Source organism: Tamandua tetradactyla, chromosome X (assembly GCF_023851605.1).
Source record: "Tamandua tetradactyla isolate mTamTet1 chromosome X, mTamTet1.pri, whole genome shotgun sequence".
NCBI classification, from domain to species: domain Eukaryota; kingdom Metazoa; phylum Chordata; class Mammalia; order Pilosa; family Myrmecophagidae; genus Tamandua; species Tamandua tetradactyla.
In genome coordinates, this window is record NC_135353.1 from 40,410,428 (window position 1) to 40,431,066 (window position 20,639).

The 20,639-nt window shown below is 34.6% G+C and overlaps 1 protein-coding gene across 1 annotated transcript in view; it reads left to right on the forward strand.

Annotated features, from left to right (window-relative positions):
- Positions 1 to 20,639, forward strand: part of TENM1 (teneurin transmembrane protein 1) — a 1,173,786-nt gene that overhangs the window by 767,672 nt on the left and 385,475 nt on the right. The window contains exon 7 of the mRNA XM_077145946.1: positions 10,629 to 10,867. Coding sequence (XP_077002061.1) covers positions 10,629 to 10,867 — 239 coding nt within the window. The remainder of the gene's footprint in view (positions 1 to 10,628; positions 10,868 to 20,639) is intronic.

Here is a 20,639-nt window from a genome sequence, read left to right on the forward strand (position 1 = left end):
GCAAATCGATTCCAGCAACACATTAAAAGAATTATACATCATGACCAAGTAGGATTCATCCCAGGTATGCAAGGATGGTTCAACATAAGAAAATCAATTAATGTAATACACCATATCAACAAATCAAAGCAGAAAAGCCAGATGATCATTTTGATTGATGCATAAAAGGCATTTGACAAAATTCAACATCATTTCCTGTTGAAAACACTTCAGAGGATCAGAATAAAAGGGAACTTCCTTAAAATGATAAAGGGAATATATGAAAAACCCACAGCTAATATCATCCTCAATGGGGAAAATCTGAAAAATTTCCCCCTAAGATCAGGAACAAGACAAGGATGTCCATTGTCACCCCTGTTATTCAACATGGTGTTGGAAGTTCTAGCCAGAGCAATTAGACAAGAAAAAGAAATGCAAGGCATCAAAATTTTAAAGGAAGAAGTGAAACTCTCACTGTTTGCAGATGATATGATACTGTATGTTAAAAACCTCGAAAAATCTACAGCGAAACTACTAAAGCTAATAAATGAGTACAGCAAAGTGGCTGGTTACAAGATCAACACTCAAAAATCTGCAGTGTTTCTATACACTAGTAATGAAGAATCTGAGGGGGAAATCAAGAAAAGAATTCCATTTACAATTGCAACCAAAGAATAAAATATTTAGGAATAAATTTACCTAAAGAGACAAAAGACCTACACAAAGAAAACTACAAGAAATTGTTAAAAGAAATCACAGAAGGCCTAAATAGATGGAAGGGCATACCGTGTTCATGGATTCGAAAATTTAATATAGTTAAGATGTCAATTCTACCTAAATTGATTTACAGATTCAATGCAATACCAATTAAAATCCCTACAACTTACTTTTCAGAAATAGAAAAACCAATAACCCAATTTATCTTGAAGTACAGGGTGCCCCGAATAGCTAAAAGTATCGTGAGAATAAAAAATAAAGTCAGAGGTCTCATACGACTGGTTCTGGCATAAAGATAGATATACTGACCAATGGAATCAAATAGAGTGTTCAGATATAGATCCTCTCATCTACGGACAGTTGATCTTTGATAAGGCAGTCAAGCCAACTCACCTGGAACAGAACAGTCTCTTCAATAAATGGTGCCTAGAGAATGGATATCCATAGGCAAAAGAATGAAAAAGGACCCATATCTCACACCCTATACAATTATTAACTCAAAATGGATCAAAGTCCTAAACATTAGATCTAAGACCGTAAAACTGTTAGAAGAAAGTGTAGGGAAATATCTTATAAATCTTATACTAGGAGGTGGTTGCCTAGACCTTACACCCAAAGCAAGAGCATTGAAGAAAGAAAGAAAGAAATGGGAACTTCTCTAAATTAAACACTTTTGCACATCAAAGAATTTCATCAGGAAAGTAAGAAGGCAGCCTACACAATGGGAAATAATATTTGGAAACAATATATCAGATAAAGGTCTAGTATCCAGAATTTATAAAGAGATTGTCTCAACTCAACAACAAAAAGACAGCCAACCCAATTACAAAATGGGCAAAAGACTTGAACGGACACTTCTCAGAAGAGGAAATACTAATGGTCAAAAGACACATGAAGAGATACTCAACTTCCCTGACTATTAGGGAAATGTAAATCAAAACCACAATGAGATATCATCTTACACCCACCAGAATGGCCATCATCAATAAAACAGAAAATGACAAATGCTGGAGAGGAAATGGAGAAAGAGGCACACTTATCCACTGTTGGTAGGAATGTCGAATGGTACAACCACTGTGGAAAGCAGTTTGGAGGTTCCTCAAAAGGCTAAATATAAAATTGCCATATGACCCAGTAATACCATTGCTAGGTATCTACTCAGAGGACATGAGGGCAAGGACACAAACAGACATTTGCACGCCAATGTTTACAGCAGCATTATTTACAATTGCAAAGAGATGGAAACAGCCAAAATGTCCATCAAGAGATGAGTGGCTAAACAAATTGTGGTATATATATATATGATGGAATATTATGCAGCCATAAGACAGAATAAAATTAAATTAGGTAATGCGCTACTCAAAATATAAATTTTGCACCCACTAAACATTTTGCCCTGTAGTCTCACACAGAAGTTGAAGTTTTAAAATGTGAATGACATCATCCTTTACCATGTATTCTAATCTATCCCAGCCCTATCCACATCAGCTTCATTCATACCTCTAGTTGAAGTCTCATCCCTTTTTCCCTTTTTCAGCTTTTTAAACAGTTCCTGTATGGAATACTGCTGATTTTCATAGTTTTAGAGCTCCAAATCTGAGTCTCAGGTGTCACATAAATACTCAAGATGACCAGCTTATATGCAAACAGCTCAACATCTCAGAATTTAGAAATAACTGTTACAACTCCTGAATATATATGACTGCTATAAGAGCTTACAACCTAGGACCCTTTACAATAGGCCCCAACCTGATAACCCATGGTCTTGACTTCAATTCATGGAGTTTTTATATTATAGTTATCCATATGAGTGAGGCATGATAATATTTTTCTTTTTGTTTCTGACATTTTATTCAACATCCACTGCTTAAGATTCATTCATTTAGTTGCATGCCTCACAACTTCATTCCTTCTTGAGGCTGTTCAATCATCCGTTGTGGGTATACCCCATAGTTCCCCCTTCCATTCCTCAGTCATTGTACCTTTAGGCCTCCTCTATCCATTATGAATCACCAATACTGTCACCATAAACACTAGTGTGCAAATGTCCATTCTTGTCCCCACTCTCAGTTCCCCCAGGTATATACTGAGCAATGGGGTTTCAGGATCACATAGCAAACCCACCCTTAGCCTCCTGTGCAACCACTACACTGCCCTCCAAGGGACTGCACCTCTCAGTTTTCCTACTGACAGTGAATAGTTACATCTCTTCCTCTGCATTTTTTCTAGCACTTGTTTCTCTGTTTATTTTTAAACAGTTTTAGTCACACATCATGAACTTTAACCTAAGTAAACAGACATGCCTTCAGCACCGTATGCTATCTGAAGACATTTCCTTTTCTTCCACAAATAATCTATACACCTTCCCCGTGCCCCCTTGCCTGTTGACATTTAGTTTTGGCATAATATCTTTGTTACATTCAGTGGAAGCATATTACAATGTTACTGTTGATTATAAACCCTAGCTTTCATTGATTGTACTTTTTCCTGTATACTATCGATTTCCCACACCTTGCAGTGATGACATTCAGTTGTCCTCCATCAAGCAAAACAATTTTTTATTTGTACATTTAATCACCATCATTGTCCACTCTAGGCATTTCTAAGTTATACCATCTCAGTGCCCCCTGTCCTTTTCCCTCAATCATACTCAGATCCAACTTCATTCAATGTACTTATATTATTTTGCTACAGTCAGGTAGTATTATGCTCCCCATTTCTGAATTTTTACAATCATTCTTGTTGCATAATTTGTATTCCTTCAGCACCAAATGCCCAATCTCTACCCTATTTCTATCTCCTTATAACACGTCGTTCTTAACTTCAACTTTCAATGTTCACTCACTAATGTTAGTTCATATTAGTGAGGCCATACAGTATTTGTCCTTTTGTTTCTGGCTAATTTCATTCAGCAGAATGTCTTCAAGATTCATCCACATTGTTACATGCTTCATGGCTTTATTTTGTCTTACAGATGTGTGATATTCCATCATATGTATACACCACAGCTTGTTTAGCCACTCATCCATTAATGGACATTTGGGCTGTTTCCATCTCTTGGCAATCATAAATAATGCTGCTATAAATATCAGTGTGAAAATATCCTCTTGTGCCCTTTCCTTCATTTCCTCTGAGTATATATCTAATAATGGGGTTGCTGGATCATATGGAAATTCTATACTTTGCTTCCTGAGAATCTGTCAAACTGCCTTCCAGAGCAGTTGTACCATTTTACATCCCCACCAACAGTGGATAAGTGTGGTTCCTTCTCCACACTCTTTCCAGCACTTGTCGTTTTCTGTTTTTTGGGGTTTTTTTATAATGTCCATTTTAGTGGGTATCAGATGATATCTCATTGTTTCATTTGCATTTCCCTAAAGGCTGATGGAATTTTGATCGGGATTGTATTTAATCTGTAAATAACTTTGGGTGTTGTGCCAGTTTGCAAATATGCACCCCAGAAAAGTCATGTTTTAATCCTGATCCAATCTTGTGGGAGCAGCCCTTTCTTTTAATCCAGATTCAAAAATGTAGATTGGAATCTTTTGATTAGATTATCTCCATGGAGATGTAGCATGCCCAGTTGTGAGTATTAACTTTTGATTAGATGGAGATGTGACTCCACCCATTCCAAGTGGGTCTTGATTAGTTTACTGGAATCCTTTAAAAGAGGAAGCATTTTGGAGAGAGTCAGAAATGAAAGAAGCGAGAGAAATGACAGATGCCTCAGAGCCAACAGCAACATCACAGCCAAGCTGACACAGACATGAACAGAGACGTGGATATTTGGAGATTCTTGGAACCCAGCAGTTGTTGCATGAGATGTTAAGGAAGCCAGAAACTGGAGAGGCAGATGCCAGTGACTATCCAGCTAACAAACATGTACTAACCCATGGATCTTCCTTGAATTAAGGTAACCTCTTGTTGGTGCCTTAATTCAGACACTTTCACTTCCTTAGAACCGTAAACATGTAATTTATTAAACCTCCCTTTATAAAAGCCATTCCAGTTCTGGTATATCACATTCTGGCAACTTACAAACTAACACAGGTGTTATTGTTATTTTAATAATATTAAATCTTCTAATCCATGAACATGAGATGTCTTTCCATTCATTTGGGTCTCTTTTAATTTCTTTCAGCAATGTTTTGTAGTTTTCACTGTAAAACAAATATTTTACATCCTTGGGTAAATTTATTAATAGATATTTTATTATTTTAAATGCTATTGTAAATGGAATTGTTTTCTTCACCTCTTTGCTTTCTGAGGCTATTTCAGAGGAAAACCATGCCCTTTTAACAACTTGTCCTTTAGGTAAATGTTATGCTGGATAATTCAGGGGACTAATTTGAGTGTCAATTCTTATGTTATTACATATCATTATATAGCATTCCTTCCTTTAAGCTACACATAAGAGTAAAACTTTCAAAGGAATGAAAGTTGCTCTGAGGCAAATATTCATAAACACCATTCAAAAGTTACATTTAATTGATAAACAAGATTTTCAATCTAAAAAGCTTTGTGGAAAACTCTTGGGCTCTGTCTCTATTGCATCCTTTTGTAACTAATTTGAAACATTCTTTCTTTAATATGAGATGTTTTTATTAATGCAGATTATAGTCCGATAAAAACAAATGATGCAGAAAAATATGCCAAATCAGCTGGCTCATAAAATAAACAAGGAAAATATGTGTCTATAGAAAACAAAGATGAATGAAAAATCAGTTGAAGTTTATAATACTCTGCCCACTACTCATCTCTTTAAAAATAAAAAATAATAATAATAAACTAAGTAACCACAAAAGGCTAGTTCTATAAAATCAGCTGGTAGCTCTGGTGAGTAAAATTGGGTACTGCTTTTAAAATTTTGCAAAGGTAAGAAAAAATTGAATTTATTCACAAAATAAAGAGTTTTTAAAAGTTCCCAAAAAGTCCCCAAAATTAAAGGTTCTAGAGTAATTTTAAATGTGTGTTCATGAACTTTGCCTGTTGTCACCCATCTGTGTGTTCCCATTTTAAATGGTCCCTGTTGAGGAATGAACTACAGAAAACTATTGAGTCCTTCATGGGGATGATGTATAAAATCACAAAAGGATTAAAAATCTCACCCACCATTAGGTGTCCAAATTTTTTCTGATTTGTAGGGATTACAAATTCCACACCATATCTCAAGACCTAAACTACCAGTAAATATGAAGAGAATGGAAATGTGGCAAGCTTACATATCTAAATATATATATATATATATATATATATATATATATAGCCTTCTAATATAGGATTTTTGTATTAATACAAGATATTGATTTGATATTTATTCTTCAAATGATATAGAGATTTTGAATATCAATTTGTAAAGTTAGACCTACATAGCATAGATTTAAGTGGAAAAAGCAGAATGAGAGTGTAACTTCAAAGGGAATTATTATGAAGTGGAGCATAATTATTGATTTCAATTTCTTTTGGGGGTCCACACTAAAGCAATTTGGTCAAACATTGTAGAATATGTAATATTTCCTTTCTTTAGCATGTATATGTCTGTGCCACCACTCTTGTATGTAATTTATTACTGAATTTCCTGTTACAGAAATGTTTAATTTATGTAGGACAGTCTAGTACCTCATTACATGAAGGCTAGAAATATTAAGCCTTAGATAGATATCCTAAAGCTGTTTTATAAAAACTCTTAAAAATTATGAAGGGCATGAAGAGAGTATAGAATTTTAATGAAAATGTAGCATACAACATTGGAGGAGAAGATGTGGAAAGGGGTGGCTTAGAGCTTGAAAGAAGGAACTCTAGGACAAGTGAAATGGAATTCTGGTTTATGCAGCTGTTAGTATAGCTATAAAGTTTGTTACCACATACAGGTAGTATCAGGAATGGGTTATTAAGGGAAAACTAGAGATGTGAAGTTGCTCTCATGGCAACTTCATTTTTTCATGCTTTTAACCATGCTTTACCACAAAACAACTCCAGGTATTCTCAGAGAAGAAACTGTAGCTGTCCCAGCATGGCATTTACTTTCATTTCTTGTGTTTGATGAGGCAAAAGAATAAATACCTAAATTTCATTATCCTATCCAAATGTGATTTGGCCCTGTTAACTTGTCTCAAGACCATTTTGTTGTAGCTCTTTTTTTTTTTAAATTATCCACAGCTTCTCCTGGAAGTAAACTTAATTCCTTCCTCTGGTTATAAAATGAGTCACATGAATATAGTGAAGTGAATACAGGCTTTGATATAGATCTCAATAGAACGCTTACAGAATGTAAAAGAAAAAATAATTGGTTATTTATATTTCTTTTGTAAGAAAGCTGCAGATTTCCATTTCCTATAGAATTTTAAGTGCCACATTAAATCACATTATTTAGTGCTAACAGATACCCTCAGAATTACCTAATATGAAGGATTTAAAAAACAGAGAGTACATTTTCCCTCTTTTTACACATGATTTAGAAATCCTTCCAAGAACATTTATTATATTCCCATTTACCACCACTGGGTTTCGTTAGTCTTGAAGATTTTTTTCTTCAATTTCTTTATATGCCCATTTCCTTTTAGCAATATCTTGCTTTTTCTTTTAAAATTTGAACATGAATATTAAAACAGATGCAAAGAAGAGTACCACTTACACATAAACTCTTGAACTGCATTTTTATCATTTGCTCTGTGGAGAAAGTCCAATTGCATTAAATTGATAGCCACATTTTAGTATATCTTCTGGCACCTAGGGAAGAGCAATGGGCTTAGACAGATGATCTGATTTTATGAGTGCATAGCTTAAGTCTGGCACTACGCATTTATCTTTTTGCTCCTACTGTTTTCCAGGACTGTGAAAACACATTTAGGCACTAGTCTCACTTGCCAACAATAAGCTGCAAAGCCTGTGACAATGCATAGCATTTTTATTGCTGTTTTTCATGAGGCACATCATAGTATAGCTCACTTTCAGCACAGAATTTTAATCTGAGCTTGTTAATAGGGAAGTAGGAACTTTAGTCTATGAACTCATTTGATTATCTGTTCTCACTGAGGACTGTGATTTGGATTCCATTCAAATATGAATTAGGTTAAACGTTGCTCTGCAGCAATTGTTGCATTTATTCATTACACTGTAATATTTTATTTGTTGAAACTGCATTTGGAAACCTTTTGTATACATGAGAATGAAGCTACAGTGCTCAGGAATATTGATTATTGCTTGTAATTGCCATTATAATAGCCAACAATTTTCTGCCTTTTTGGATTTCTTCTACTGCTTAATGATATACCAACATATTGGGCCACTTACATTGTTTCAAAAATCAAGTTGTTCTCCTTCAAAAATATGCAAAGGATTGAATATTTTATCTCCCACCATTAAGTAAAAGAGCCCCATACTACTGAGACTCTCCTTTACTACATAAGAATAATCAGTATTCCTGCATAGAAACAGTTCTGTGTAACTGACATTTTGTCACCTCCAGAGTCACCTCCAGACATAGGGAGAGAGAGAGAGCATTACAAAGAAGCAGCAATGACTCCTTTAGGGTCTCTTCAACTAAAGGTTATTTCTCTTTGTAATGCTCTCTCATTCATCCCCAGTAGTTAAGACAATCTTTGAAACTTACAAGAAGATTTTACATACTAGGAGAATAGGCAGTTTTTATGTAGTACTCTTTCAACGGGTAGTTACAACCTGGTACTAATCTGGTAAAGACTGTGGATTGCAGGTCTTTAAAATATTTTGAAAGACCTCCATTCCATTTTCAGCCATGCCATTAACTGCTCATGCTAGTTTTAGGTAAGCCACTCTTGTTCTCCAGGCCTTTGTTCCCTTAAATGAAAAATGAGGCATTTAGACTCATAGTTGACTGATAAAAGTTCCTTCCAACTCTGTGATTCTCTAGCCATCATTCTCACATTTTTGTCATTGGTCCCAAAGGGAACAAGGTAAGTCTGTGGCTCAAGTCAACATCATGCACATGCCAAACTCAACACAAAGCATGCTTTTTATATACCTCAGCAAACCTTTTGATTTAGATCTTAACATGCCCACTATCTACATAACCCCAGTATAGTTACTGTGGTTAAGAGCAAAGGCTTTGGAGCCAGACTGCCTGGGTTTGAAACTCAGTTGCACTAATTTACTAGCTCTAAGACCATGGACAAGTCACTTAACCTCTCTGTGCTTCAGTTTTTTCATCTGTAACATAACAATAATGACAGTAATAGTTGTGAAAATGAAATTATTTAACACTTTGTGAAGTACTTAGAGAATGCCTGGCAAAAAATAAACAGACAACAAATGTTACTTATTATTATTATTATTACTACTACTACTACTATTATTATCACCATACCCCTACTAAATCTCTTTGGGTCTCAGTTTCATCATCTGTAAGATTAGGGTGACAGTACCAACCTTACAGATATAATGAGGAAATAGTGCATATAACATGCCTAACTTGGTGCCTGGACCTTCTAGGTGCTCAATAAAATGTAGCATCATATTCACATAAATGGAAGCAATTGTTCCAGTGATTGGTGTTACCCAGTGCATCTTTTTTCTCACCAACCCCCCCCCGCAATATTTTTTATTGTATTTACAAGAGCAATACAACCTTAAGGATGAAAATCTCAAAAATATACCTGATATACAAAGGTAATGAAAATGATTATTTTCCATGAACATATGTACATTTTTTCTTTTTAAAGTTATAACCTTTCGCTCATACTGTTTCGAAGTCTGCCTTTTTTATTCATTTGGTAATAATTGTAAACAATTTCCCTAATGAATATTCTTTTACAACATAATTTTGTATGGTTTTATAGTATTCTATTACATGTTTCTAAAATAATTTAGTTAACCAACTAAGTTGGGTATTTCAGGGTTCTTTTGCTATTATAAATAACAAATGGTATGAAAAAAATTTGTATAGATTGTCATGCTCTTAATTACCTAATGATAAATTCCTATAGACATATTTATTAGGTCAAAGAATATGCATATTTGAAGGCTTTTGATATATAATGACAAATGGTTCTCCAGAAAGACTTGTGAATCTGCACACCTCTCAGCCACCCAGACCCTCAAAAAACATGTAAACTTAAAAATCATGATACTAAAGCAAATTTTCCATTATGGATGTTTTCCACTAAATGCTGCATAAATAGTTGTTTCTTTTTCTTTAAATATATATTTCATTGTGTATAAATTTTATATTAAAAATCTGTAAAAAAATATTGAACTCTAGCTAATGATATGCAAATTGAAATTTGTGAATGAAGTGTATTGATGTCTGCAACTTACTTCGAAATAATTTAAAAATAAGATGGAATGATAGAAGAAGAGAAGAATGATAGATGGATACGTAGGTTATAAAGCAAATATAGTCAAATATTAACTGTAGAATCTAGTTGATAGGTATATGGGTGTTTATTGTAAAGTTCTTTCAATTTGACTGTGTATTTGACATTTTTCATAATAAAATGGTGGGGAAAATATAACTGCAAAAGCTAGTCTCTAAAGTTCATTAGTGAGGAAAGTCTCAAGTATTGGTTCCTGGGACATTCTAATTACCAAAATGCTCAATGATACTTCCCCTTCTGTTTTTGAATCAACTTGAGGATCATATATAATGAAAGGAAGCAGTAGAGTGACCAATATTAAATTTGGAATGTTAACACTCAAAGATTGAGAATATTCACTAGCCTGAAAGGAAACACAAGGTACGTTTCTTGTTTTGAAAAATCTAAATGAGAAAAGAAGAAGGAGACTACCAAAGGCCTTTGGAAGTTAACTGTTAGGTACCCCCAAATTTTGGCAAGCCCCTCCCCAGTTTCCTGAGTTTTATTTTACCATGATTGTTTGATATATTATTTCAGTGTGTGTTTTTGTAGCAACTGGCTTTGGTTTTTACAACCCAAACTTTTGTTTCCTTTTCACAGGCATTTCCTGTTCAAACATGGATCTGGATCCTCTGCTATCTTCAGTGCAGCAAGTCAAAACTACCCTCTAACTTCCAATACCGTGTATTCCCCCCCTCCCAGGCCGCTTCCTCGAAGCACCTTTTCCAGGCCGGCCTTTACCTTTAACAAACCTTACAGGTGCTGCAATTGGAAGTGCACGGCCTTGAGCGCCACTGCAATCACAGTGACTTTGGCCTTGTTACTAACCTATGTGATTGGTAAGGCCTTTTTTTTTCCATGCCTCAATTTTCTTAATCAATGTCTTATTTTGCTTGTGGTAAGGTGGGGTGTTCTCTCTCAACTTTGGGATCTATAAATTTGGATCAAGGCCAAATGTTATAAATAACAAGAGAATATCTAATTGGTTTGTTTTTCACTTCTTAACCTTAAATACTGTTGAGGAGAGCAAGGAATGATCTTTGAATAGAAATATTTATACTACTAATACAGCCTTATTGATTGGAATTATTGTAGTCAACCATTTTCCTTTCACTTAGCAGGCTGTTACGGTTTTCTCATTGGAAGCCATAAGTATCAATCTACAGTAGCGTCTTAAATTACAGTTAAACAATAATAGTGGTACTGAATTTTCAGGTAGCAATTTCCTCCAAGCTATAGTTATTTGGAAACTGTCATAGAACCCAGCAAATAATTTCTTCCTAGAATTCTAAATTTTATACTGGAATCAAAAATAAAAATGCACTCTTACTTTCACTAGGCCAAGAAATTGTGTGGTTACTGTATTTGGGAAAGTAAGGCAGTAACAGTCATGAGGCATTCTTTTCCAGGTTTAGGAAAAATGTTGTTGTTGTTCTCGTGTCACCCTGATTAAAGTCATCCTCATTTGATAACAAATTGTATTGATTTTTCTGACTGACATTTTATTTTTACTGGACATTAATTACCTTGCTTGAGTGGTTCTGCATTATAAAATGTAAATTAACTTAAGAAATCTGTATTCTATAGAAGCATTATTCCTAGACTAAATAGACTATCATGGCAGAAAAAAATTCTATCTGGGTATGTCACTAGTAATTTTTTCAGGTTTAGCCCAGTTTCCTAATAGAAACAGGATTACCCACTAACACACAATACATGGGATTTTGAGAGGTATATGAAAAAGGATTTAGACTTTCTTACTCTCATAAATAAATAATAAAGTAAAATAACTTTGGTTGTTTCATATTTATCCAAAATATGAACAATTAGAAAATTTACATTACCAGTTTTTATAAGAGTCAGAACAGGGGGTGGTAAGTAAATAAGCAGATGTATTTTGTAGGGAAGTCACTGTTAATGTCAGCAGTATAGGATGATAACTTTCTATATAGTAAAAGATTATCTGTTTTGTATTTTCATCACACAATCTGAATATATTTATACAGTGCTTCTTTTCATGTAAATGAGCTTATCCTACAATATCAAAAATGCATTTTATCTCAGAAATTTCAGGATAACCCTATTATATATGTTTATTTGGTTTGTAATAATCTGGCTGAGAAAGATTGCTAAAACGATGATGGTGGAGGATAAAAAGGTACTGCAATACAAACATGATTTTAACATATTATCATCCAAAGCAAAGATTAATTTGGGAAATTTTAATACTTAGAGGCCCTTTAAAATATTTGTACTTCAGTATGAGACAAACTCTTATCTTATGTGTATCCTCTATTAACTTTCACAGTATGGAGAAATAGCATTTTAGATGCAAGACTTAACCTCTGGTGTAAACAAATCCAGTACTAGTAAGCTTTTTAATAATAGATTTATACTGTGTTTAAAACTGTATGTTCTATTTAAATTTATTATAGTAGTCACTCCTATATCAAAAATTGTCTTATAAACTGTGGTACTTGTTTGATTAGGTTATTTATTCATTTCATAAGAGAAAGTAGAATATTTCAGTCATTTCAAGACTACCTTATATGGGATAAACAGTGGCATACAAATTTGGCAGGACAGTAAAGAAAGTTAATGAATAGTTATGGACATGTATTTTAAACCTCTGCCATTTATTAGAAATATTATCTTAGAAAGATTATTTAACTTTTTCAGATCTTCATTTCCTCAGCTGTAAAATGGGCTTGATAACAGTACCTTAGAGTTAATATATCTAAACTACTTAGAATAATGCCTAAAATATAGTTTCCTGTAAGTGCTAAATATTATTATTGCCATATTATCATTATCATAATTTATTATTAAAATTAACAGCTCTTAGAGGTAACAATTTTGCTCATCGCTGTGTTGCAGCAGCTAAAGCTGTGCCTGGCATGCAGCAGCCCTCTCAGTAAAAGTCTGTTGAAAAAAATGAATTATGCTAATTACTTTACTTGTATTAGCTCATTTAATTCTCACAACAATTCTTAAGTGTAGTATCAGTATTATATGTATTTTATAAATGAGGAAACATAGGAACAAAAAATTAAGAGGCCAGATAGAGATCACATTGACATTTAGAGGTCACATCACTAGAATTGGGAATATTAGGATTCAAGCCAGAGCAGCCTGACTCCAGAACACATGCTCTTAAGCACTGCGCCTCACCACCATTCTCCCACTGCAGCAAAATTTGCAACTATTTTACTTCTTGGTTTTCTAAATTAATCCACCAGGGGCAATATTTATCTTATTAAATTAAATTTTAAATTATATATACCAGTTCATACAGTATAGTAGAGTACAGCTAAGATTGGTTGATGAGAAAGCTCTTTTGACATCATTTGCAGTAAGATTTTTAGATGCAGAAACATCAGGCTAACTGCTGGCACAGTAGGTTGGATGGGGTTAAAATGAAGGGATCCTAATAGTAAATACTGTAACTGTACATTATGTAACTTTCGAGAAATCACTTAAAATCTCTTCCTGAACTTTTCCCATCTGTGCCAAATTGCAGACCACCTCAAAAAGTTAGAGTGAGAATTCATGAATAGTCATTAAAGTGAAAGTTGTCACATAAAAATTACAATATACAAAATGATTTTTAAATGGCTTTCCATGGTTGAAATTTTAAAAAGTGTAATATTTCAAAATATGAAACTATTTAAGTCTCAGCTCTTGCTGAATCTGTAAGTCATTGCTTTTTTCAATCCCCTTCTGCAGTTGCTGTATAACTCAAGTGAAATCGTTCAACAAAATTATTTACTATTTCTGTTTCCTGTGCAAATTCTTTTCTGCTATTTTATTTTCCTCTATAATTCATTATACACAGCCTCTAGATACTATTGGCTATGTGCTGTGTTGCCCTCAATCCACTAGGGGAAATCACTTTGATATCAGCGGGTTGCTGATAGATGTTCTGTGCAATATGGCTAAGTAAGTGGTCATTAAAAATCCAGCATATGAAAAGCCAGAACTGGTTGTTCAGCCCTCCAGCCCCATCCCCACACTCACCCCACTATATCTTATGGGTCAGCAAGTTTTGAGGTCATAAAATTTGGTGAAGGGTGGCATAGAAAGTACTGATTATAGGAAGATATCCTAGGATGGCTATTGTCAACATCTGCCCATAAATCTGTAATATTTTCCATCTGCATCAAAAAATATGCCTTTACTCTTCATCCTCTGATATTTTGGCATCAGCAATTTATCAGTGCCAGTCAGAAGCAAACTTGCTTGAATTTACAAATAAGCCATGTAAAGTTGTAGTCAGGAAGACAGATAAGACAGATGACCATATATAAGACATCAGGAAAAAGCAAGGTTAAGGTGCTTCATCAATGCTTACGAAGGGCACAAACATGGCTTCTCCTACAATCTTTGATGTTTTGATCAAGTTTCTCAATAGTCAGCAGTCTGTATAAGAGCAAATAGAAATTCACAGGCAATAGAAACTCACAGGAATACACTGTGCCTGAGATGTTGTAGTGAACAAGTACTGGAGTAAGGATTTCTGGCTATTAGACCCAATATCATCAATCAATGACTGCTATGAAATTAGCGGCAATTCATACCACCTTCGGGGAATGCGTATAATGTCCCAGCTCTACAGATAAAATGACGAAAATGCGTAAAGCTCCTTGTAACGGCATACTATATACCCACATGTTGAAAGTTGACCAGAATGGATATTAATACAAAATTAAGAGAGATGAAATATTGAGCCCAATTTTCTGATTCAATGACTAGAGGTAAAACTATTCAAGAGGGCCAATGGCCTACCTACCTTGCTATCTGCACTAAAATTCAGTAACACTGATTTTTGTGATTTCTTCTGCTTCCTTTATACTAGCCCAAATTACCCTACTTCTTGAGACTGTGATTACAATGGAGTAAGAAAATGCTGGAAATGACAAAATGGGAGGAGTGGAGTGTGCTCATTTGCCCTCCTCACAAAGAAAATGCAAATAGTTTATCATGCAGGGAAGAAATACAATAGAATGTGACAAAATTTTATTTTGGAAAATTCAAGGACTTGATTATATGTATAAATTGTTTTTTTTTTTTACTGGTTAGAACAGAAATACAAAATTTTATCAAATACATATAAATATGGAATGCCTCCAATGTAAAGTTTGAATAAATATAGGTAAATATGCTTACAAAAAAATCTATATCACTTACTAGTAACTTCATTAATATCTCTGTGTCCCACTTTTCTCATCTATAAAATGAGAATGTTAATACTTTCCTCAATTGGTTATCTTTATAATTAAATGATATGTGGAGTATAAAACACACAAGACATTGCTTAGCAGATTTAAATAAAGAATAGTGATTACTATTATTGGAGCAAGATTGCTATTAGGGTTATTAATTTGAGCTGAGTAAAGAGCATGTAATTTAACCTAACATGAAATGCTTTTGTATCCCTTCATGCCAAGGTCATATAAGACAAGTTTTAAGAGCTCAAGAATCCTCTAATGGGCTCATTGTTTTCTTCTTCCCGGTTTAAGATATCTATAATTTTGCCTTTATTTAATTAATTTCTCTTGCTATGGTGCTTTGACCTTCAAATGGTATTGTACTCCTGTCTGAAGGTCATATCTAGTTGAAATATATTTTCATTAAAATGTATTATAGTTTATAATATTTAAGAAATGACTCAGCATAAAATTCTAAAAAGCATTTTACTTCATCTTGTAAACTGCTATCAATCCTTTTGCTGTCATGCTTAATACTTATTACTCCTTCCAGTTCCCTCTCTTGGACCCATTCATAATGATGACAATTTCTGTGTTAGCATTGACTTTGCCTCCCTATTCATGAATCTACCAATTTTCTAACAATTCCTTCAAACAGAGATCTGGAAAATGATTGTGTAACTTCAATCTCATAATAAATCTGCCATCTGTGCATTCATCAGGACCCTTGTTTAAGAAAGATTTATATTTGTAACCTGCATCACCTTTTGCTGTCATATGTTCTTTGTTTTATCCCCACTATGTTAAGAGGCACTTTCATATGTCATCAATAAAAATATGAATCCAATCCACATTAAATATACTAAAATAATAGGATGAACCTGTATTGCATATAACTAATTTGCAGAATCATTGTTAACTTCTGTTGCCCAGAACGAAGGCATTTTAAAGAAAGGCAAATACTATACTTCATTTTCTTCTTGGAACTCCAGCAAGCTGTGGGTTTAAGACAGAGTAAGAGAGAGAATTTCCTGGGCTAATGAGTACTGGATACTTAATACATGTCTCGAATCAAGAGTTTTTTTTTGGTGACTCAAGCAAAGGCAGCAGCTTGCAAAGTACTACCCATACAGCACTTTCTTAGCCTGGGCAGGGAAGTTAAAATGAAACTTTCTGAAATAGGTGAAGATCCTCTGGAAGGCATAGTAAAAACAACTGAACAACAGGTTAGTAATTTTGGAGTTTTGCAGGCTTAAGAATCAATCTTGCAAATGCAGAAAAAAATCTGCCTCAAGATTGCTATGATTTCAAAATAAATAATTTGAATTTTGCTGCATAAAGGGGTTTCACTCCTGTTCAACTCAGTTTTTCCTCATCCAAATTACATATACTACATATACAGATATCTTATATGACTATTTAAGATGTGCTACATAAGTAGTTAAGCTATACTTAGACTGCTGAAGTGAATGAGAATAAATTAAATTAGATCAATGGCTTTCAAACAGATGGCAGATTGACCTATTTTTAACTGTAGAAATATGACTCAATTTTCGTGTAGAATAGTCAGAGTGGGGATTGCTAGTATCATCAGCAGAATATATCAGTCATCACAGTCAACACTAAGAAGTACCATTATGAAGGGTGGGGCCCCTTTCATTTGGAGCTCAATAATATTCCCTTTATATACAGGCATATGTTTGAGTAACTACAAATATATTAGAATACTTATAGAAGCATAACTGGAGGATAAGGACAGTGGCAGGAAATTAAGATGGTAGGCAGGTGCAGATGATGAAGGCATGCTAAGTCATGCTAAGGTTCTTAAAATTTATACCTAAAACAAATGGGGAGTTTTAAATGGTTTTTCATTTGGTCAAGATAATTCCTTGCTCACATTTAGATTTAGAAAAATCACTCTGATGGGCCAGCCTACTCGGGCTAAGCCCATCTAAAAGAGTACTGTTCCTGCTGATATCTGTCCTTGCTTAATAAGGCTGATTTCTGAAAACCAAAAAACAAACAAACAAACAAAAACACTCCAATGGCAGGATATAATTTGGATTTTGGAGGAAAGTCAATGGAGATTGTAAGATCGAAGTCAGGGAGATAAATTAGGAGACTGTAATAGTAATCCACGTGAATGATGGTGAGAGCATAAACTTCTGATAAGGACAAATGGGGAGATGGAATTGAGAAGCATATATAAGATCAAACTCATGTGACTTAGACACTAATTAGACATCGGCAGGAAAGAGAAGACTAAGCATGGCTTAGGAACTGGATAGATGGTGATAACATTAGCCAAGATAGAAAACAGTAAGAAGTTTAAGGGTGAAAATGTACATTCACATAGAGATATCTAGTACATTATTGACTATTTGAAACTGAAACTTTAGAGGAATCTACCTTTGAAGATACAAAAATTGTAGGCATGGAGTGAGGGATGAAGGTTGGCACACTGTAGAATACTGATATTCAAGAAAGTTAAGGAAAAAGAATGTGCTAAGCAACCTAAGAAGCAACTAGAAAGTTTTTGGCTGTGGTCAGAAGTAAATATGAATGTGATTTTAACAGCAAAACTAAGAAAGCTAGGAAAAAGAATCTGCTAAGCAAACTAAGAAAAAGCAACTAGAAAGTTTGTAAGAAAACTATTTGAAGATAGAGATGGAACAGTGGTTCTCAAAGTGTGGTCTGGGAACCCTAAGACCTTTCAGAGAGTCCACAATGTTACACTAATGTCATACCGCTATGACATTATGTGTGTTTTTCACTATAATTCCTTTGGGACTACTATTGCTCACTGTGGGATAACAATGAACAAATTAAGTGGGTTTTGATGGCCCAATGTAATTTTATGTTGATCAAAACCTCATCATAGCATTGCCAATCTAGTTAATGTAGAACCTATGTGACATATAATAGTTACTTTCTAAAGTAATTACTTGCCATGAGGGTTTCTCGGAAGGAATTAACAAATGTTCTATTGTTAGGTTGAGTATGGTAACAGGAAATTCTTAACTAGAAGAAAAGGCATATGACTTGGTGTTTTTACTTTTTAAACTTTTTTTACTGTGTAATATAACATATATACAAAGCAAAGAAAGAAAAAAGCAATAATTTTCAGTGCACTCTTCAACAATTAGTTACAGGGCAGATTCAAGAGTTTGTCAAGGGCTACAATACCATTCTCTTATATTTCTCCTTCTACTTGCTCCAGAATATAGGAGGTTAGAAGGAATAAATATGTTTTTATCATCACAATCGACTTTATTTATTCTTTTTTGTGAAAAATAACATATACATAAAAAAATAAATTTAAAGCACAGCACAACAATTAGTTGTAGAAGAGATTTCAGAGTTTGGTATGGGTTACAATTCCACAATTTTAGGTTTTTACTTCTAGCTGGTCTAAGATGCTGGAAACTAAAAGAAATATCAATTTAATGATTCAGCAATCATATTTGCTTGTTAAACCCTACCTTCTTGGTATAACCCCACCATCACCTTTGATCTTTCCATACCTCTCTTTAGGGGTGTCTGAGCTATGACAATTCTAAATTTTTTATATTGGAAGGGTCTGTCACTAATATGGGGTAGGGAGATGTAACTATCTGATGTTCTGGAGAGGCTGGGCTAGGTTTCAGGACTTATCTGGACAGGACACATCTGGAGGTTGTAGGTTTCTGGAAAGTTACTCTAGTGCATAAACCATTGTAGAATCTTATATACTGCCCTAGGTGTTCTGTAGGATTGGCTGAAATGGTCCTGATTGGGGGTTGGCAGGTTACAATAGATAATAAGGTCTACCTGAAGCTTGTGTAAGAACACCGTACAGAGTAGCCTCTTGACTCTATTTGAACTCTCTCTGCCACTGATGCTTTATTAATTGCACTTCTTTTCCCCATTATGGTCAGGATGGAATTGTTGATCCTGTGATGCCAGGTCTGTATTTAACCCTGGAAGTCATCTCCCACACCTCCAGGGAGACTTTCACCCTGGATGTCATGTCCCAAAGGGAGAGGGCAATGATTTCACTTGCAGATTTGGGTTTAGAGAGACTGAGGCCATATCTGAGCAACAAAAGAGGTCCTCCAGAAGTAACTCTTAGGCATGCCTATAGGTAGTCTAAGCTCCACTACCTACATAAGCTTCACAAGAGTAAGCCTCATGATCGAGGGCATAGCCTATTGATTTGGGTCTCCCTAAAGTATGACACAGTATCAGGGTATTCCCTGATGCTATGGTTTAACTGTTCCATATTCTTTCTGCCATCCTTCAGGTGATTTTACCAATACTTAATGATTATCTGCTTAATATACTCTAGCATGTTTCCAGGCATTACCATAATCTATACAGGATTAAAAGACCTCTTTTTATTCTGGGTGTCCTGTGTTTCAGTTATTCAAAGGAACTATACAGATAGGTTGAATTAGATTACGCACTAGAGAAAATTTCAGTTTCAGATCAAATAAAACTTTCTTCCATTGGTCTCAAAGAGTATGTATGGTTCTAAAATATAGACACTGTCTTTCTTACCCCTATGTTCTGAATTACTTTAACCCCAGCCTGTTTGGCTTTGTTCTTATCTAAATATCAGATTATATATATAAAGCAGCCTCTCAAGAGGCTTGATTTTAAGAAATAAGTAATTCTTATGAGAATTTATCCATATTTCTAGTGTGAATCAGTGGGGCACGTAGGTCTATACAACACCTTTCAATCTTGTTCATCTTCAATCTAGTCCTACTAGAGACTTAATTGCCACTCCAGACTTAATGTGTCTGCTCTAAAAGCTTACAATCTAGGCCCCTGCTTTATTATACACATTTTCTAAAGGTGACTCTATCATTGTTGTTTTTTTTTGTTTCTGGCATATTTTGTCTCACCAAATGTCCACATATTCATTCACATCATTGGATGCCTCACAGTGTTGTTCCTTTTGGTAGCAGCACAGCCTTTGTTCATAAGTATAGACCATTGTTTGCGAATCTACTTCTCTGTCAGTGCATCCTTCAGCAACCTGCATTCACTGGGCGTCAAGTAGAAGGTCCAAAGTCCACAGTCCATCAACATTCTCAATTTTAGATAACTTCATTGTTCCCAAAAGAAAGGAAACCAGTAAACACAAATTTGCCAAATAGGAAATCTAAACCTCCTGTTAACTCTTGTCCCTCACGCCATTATTTACCTCTGCTGTTGCTGTGGTAGTGCTGATGGTTTCCTTTTGAACATAACTCATAGCATGCAATAGCAGTTTCCCCCTATACCCTGGACTTAAACACTCTTTATACAAGAATCATGTCTTTGAAGTAATTCTTATGAGAATTTATCCATATTTCTAGTGTGAATCAGTGGGACACGTAGGTCTGTACAACCCCTTTTAATCTTGTTCATCTTCAAT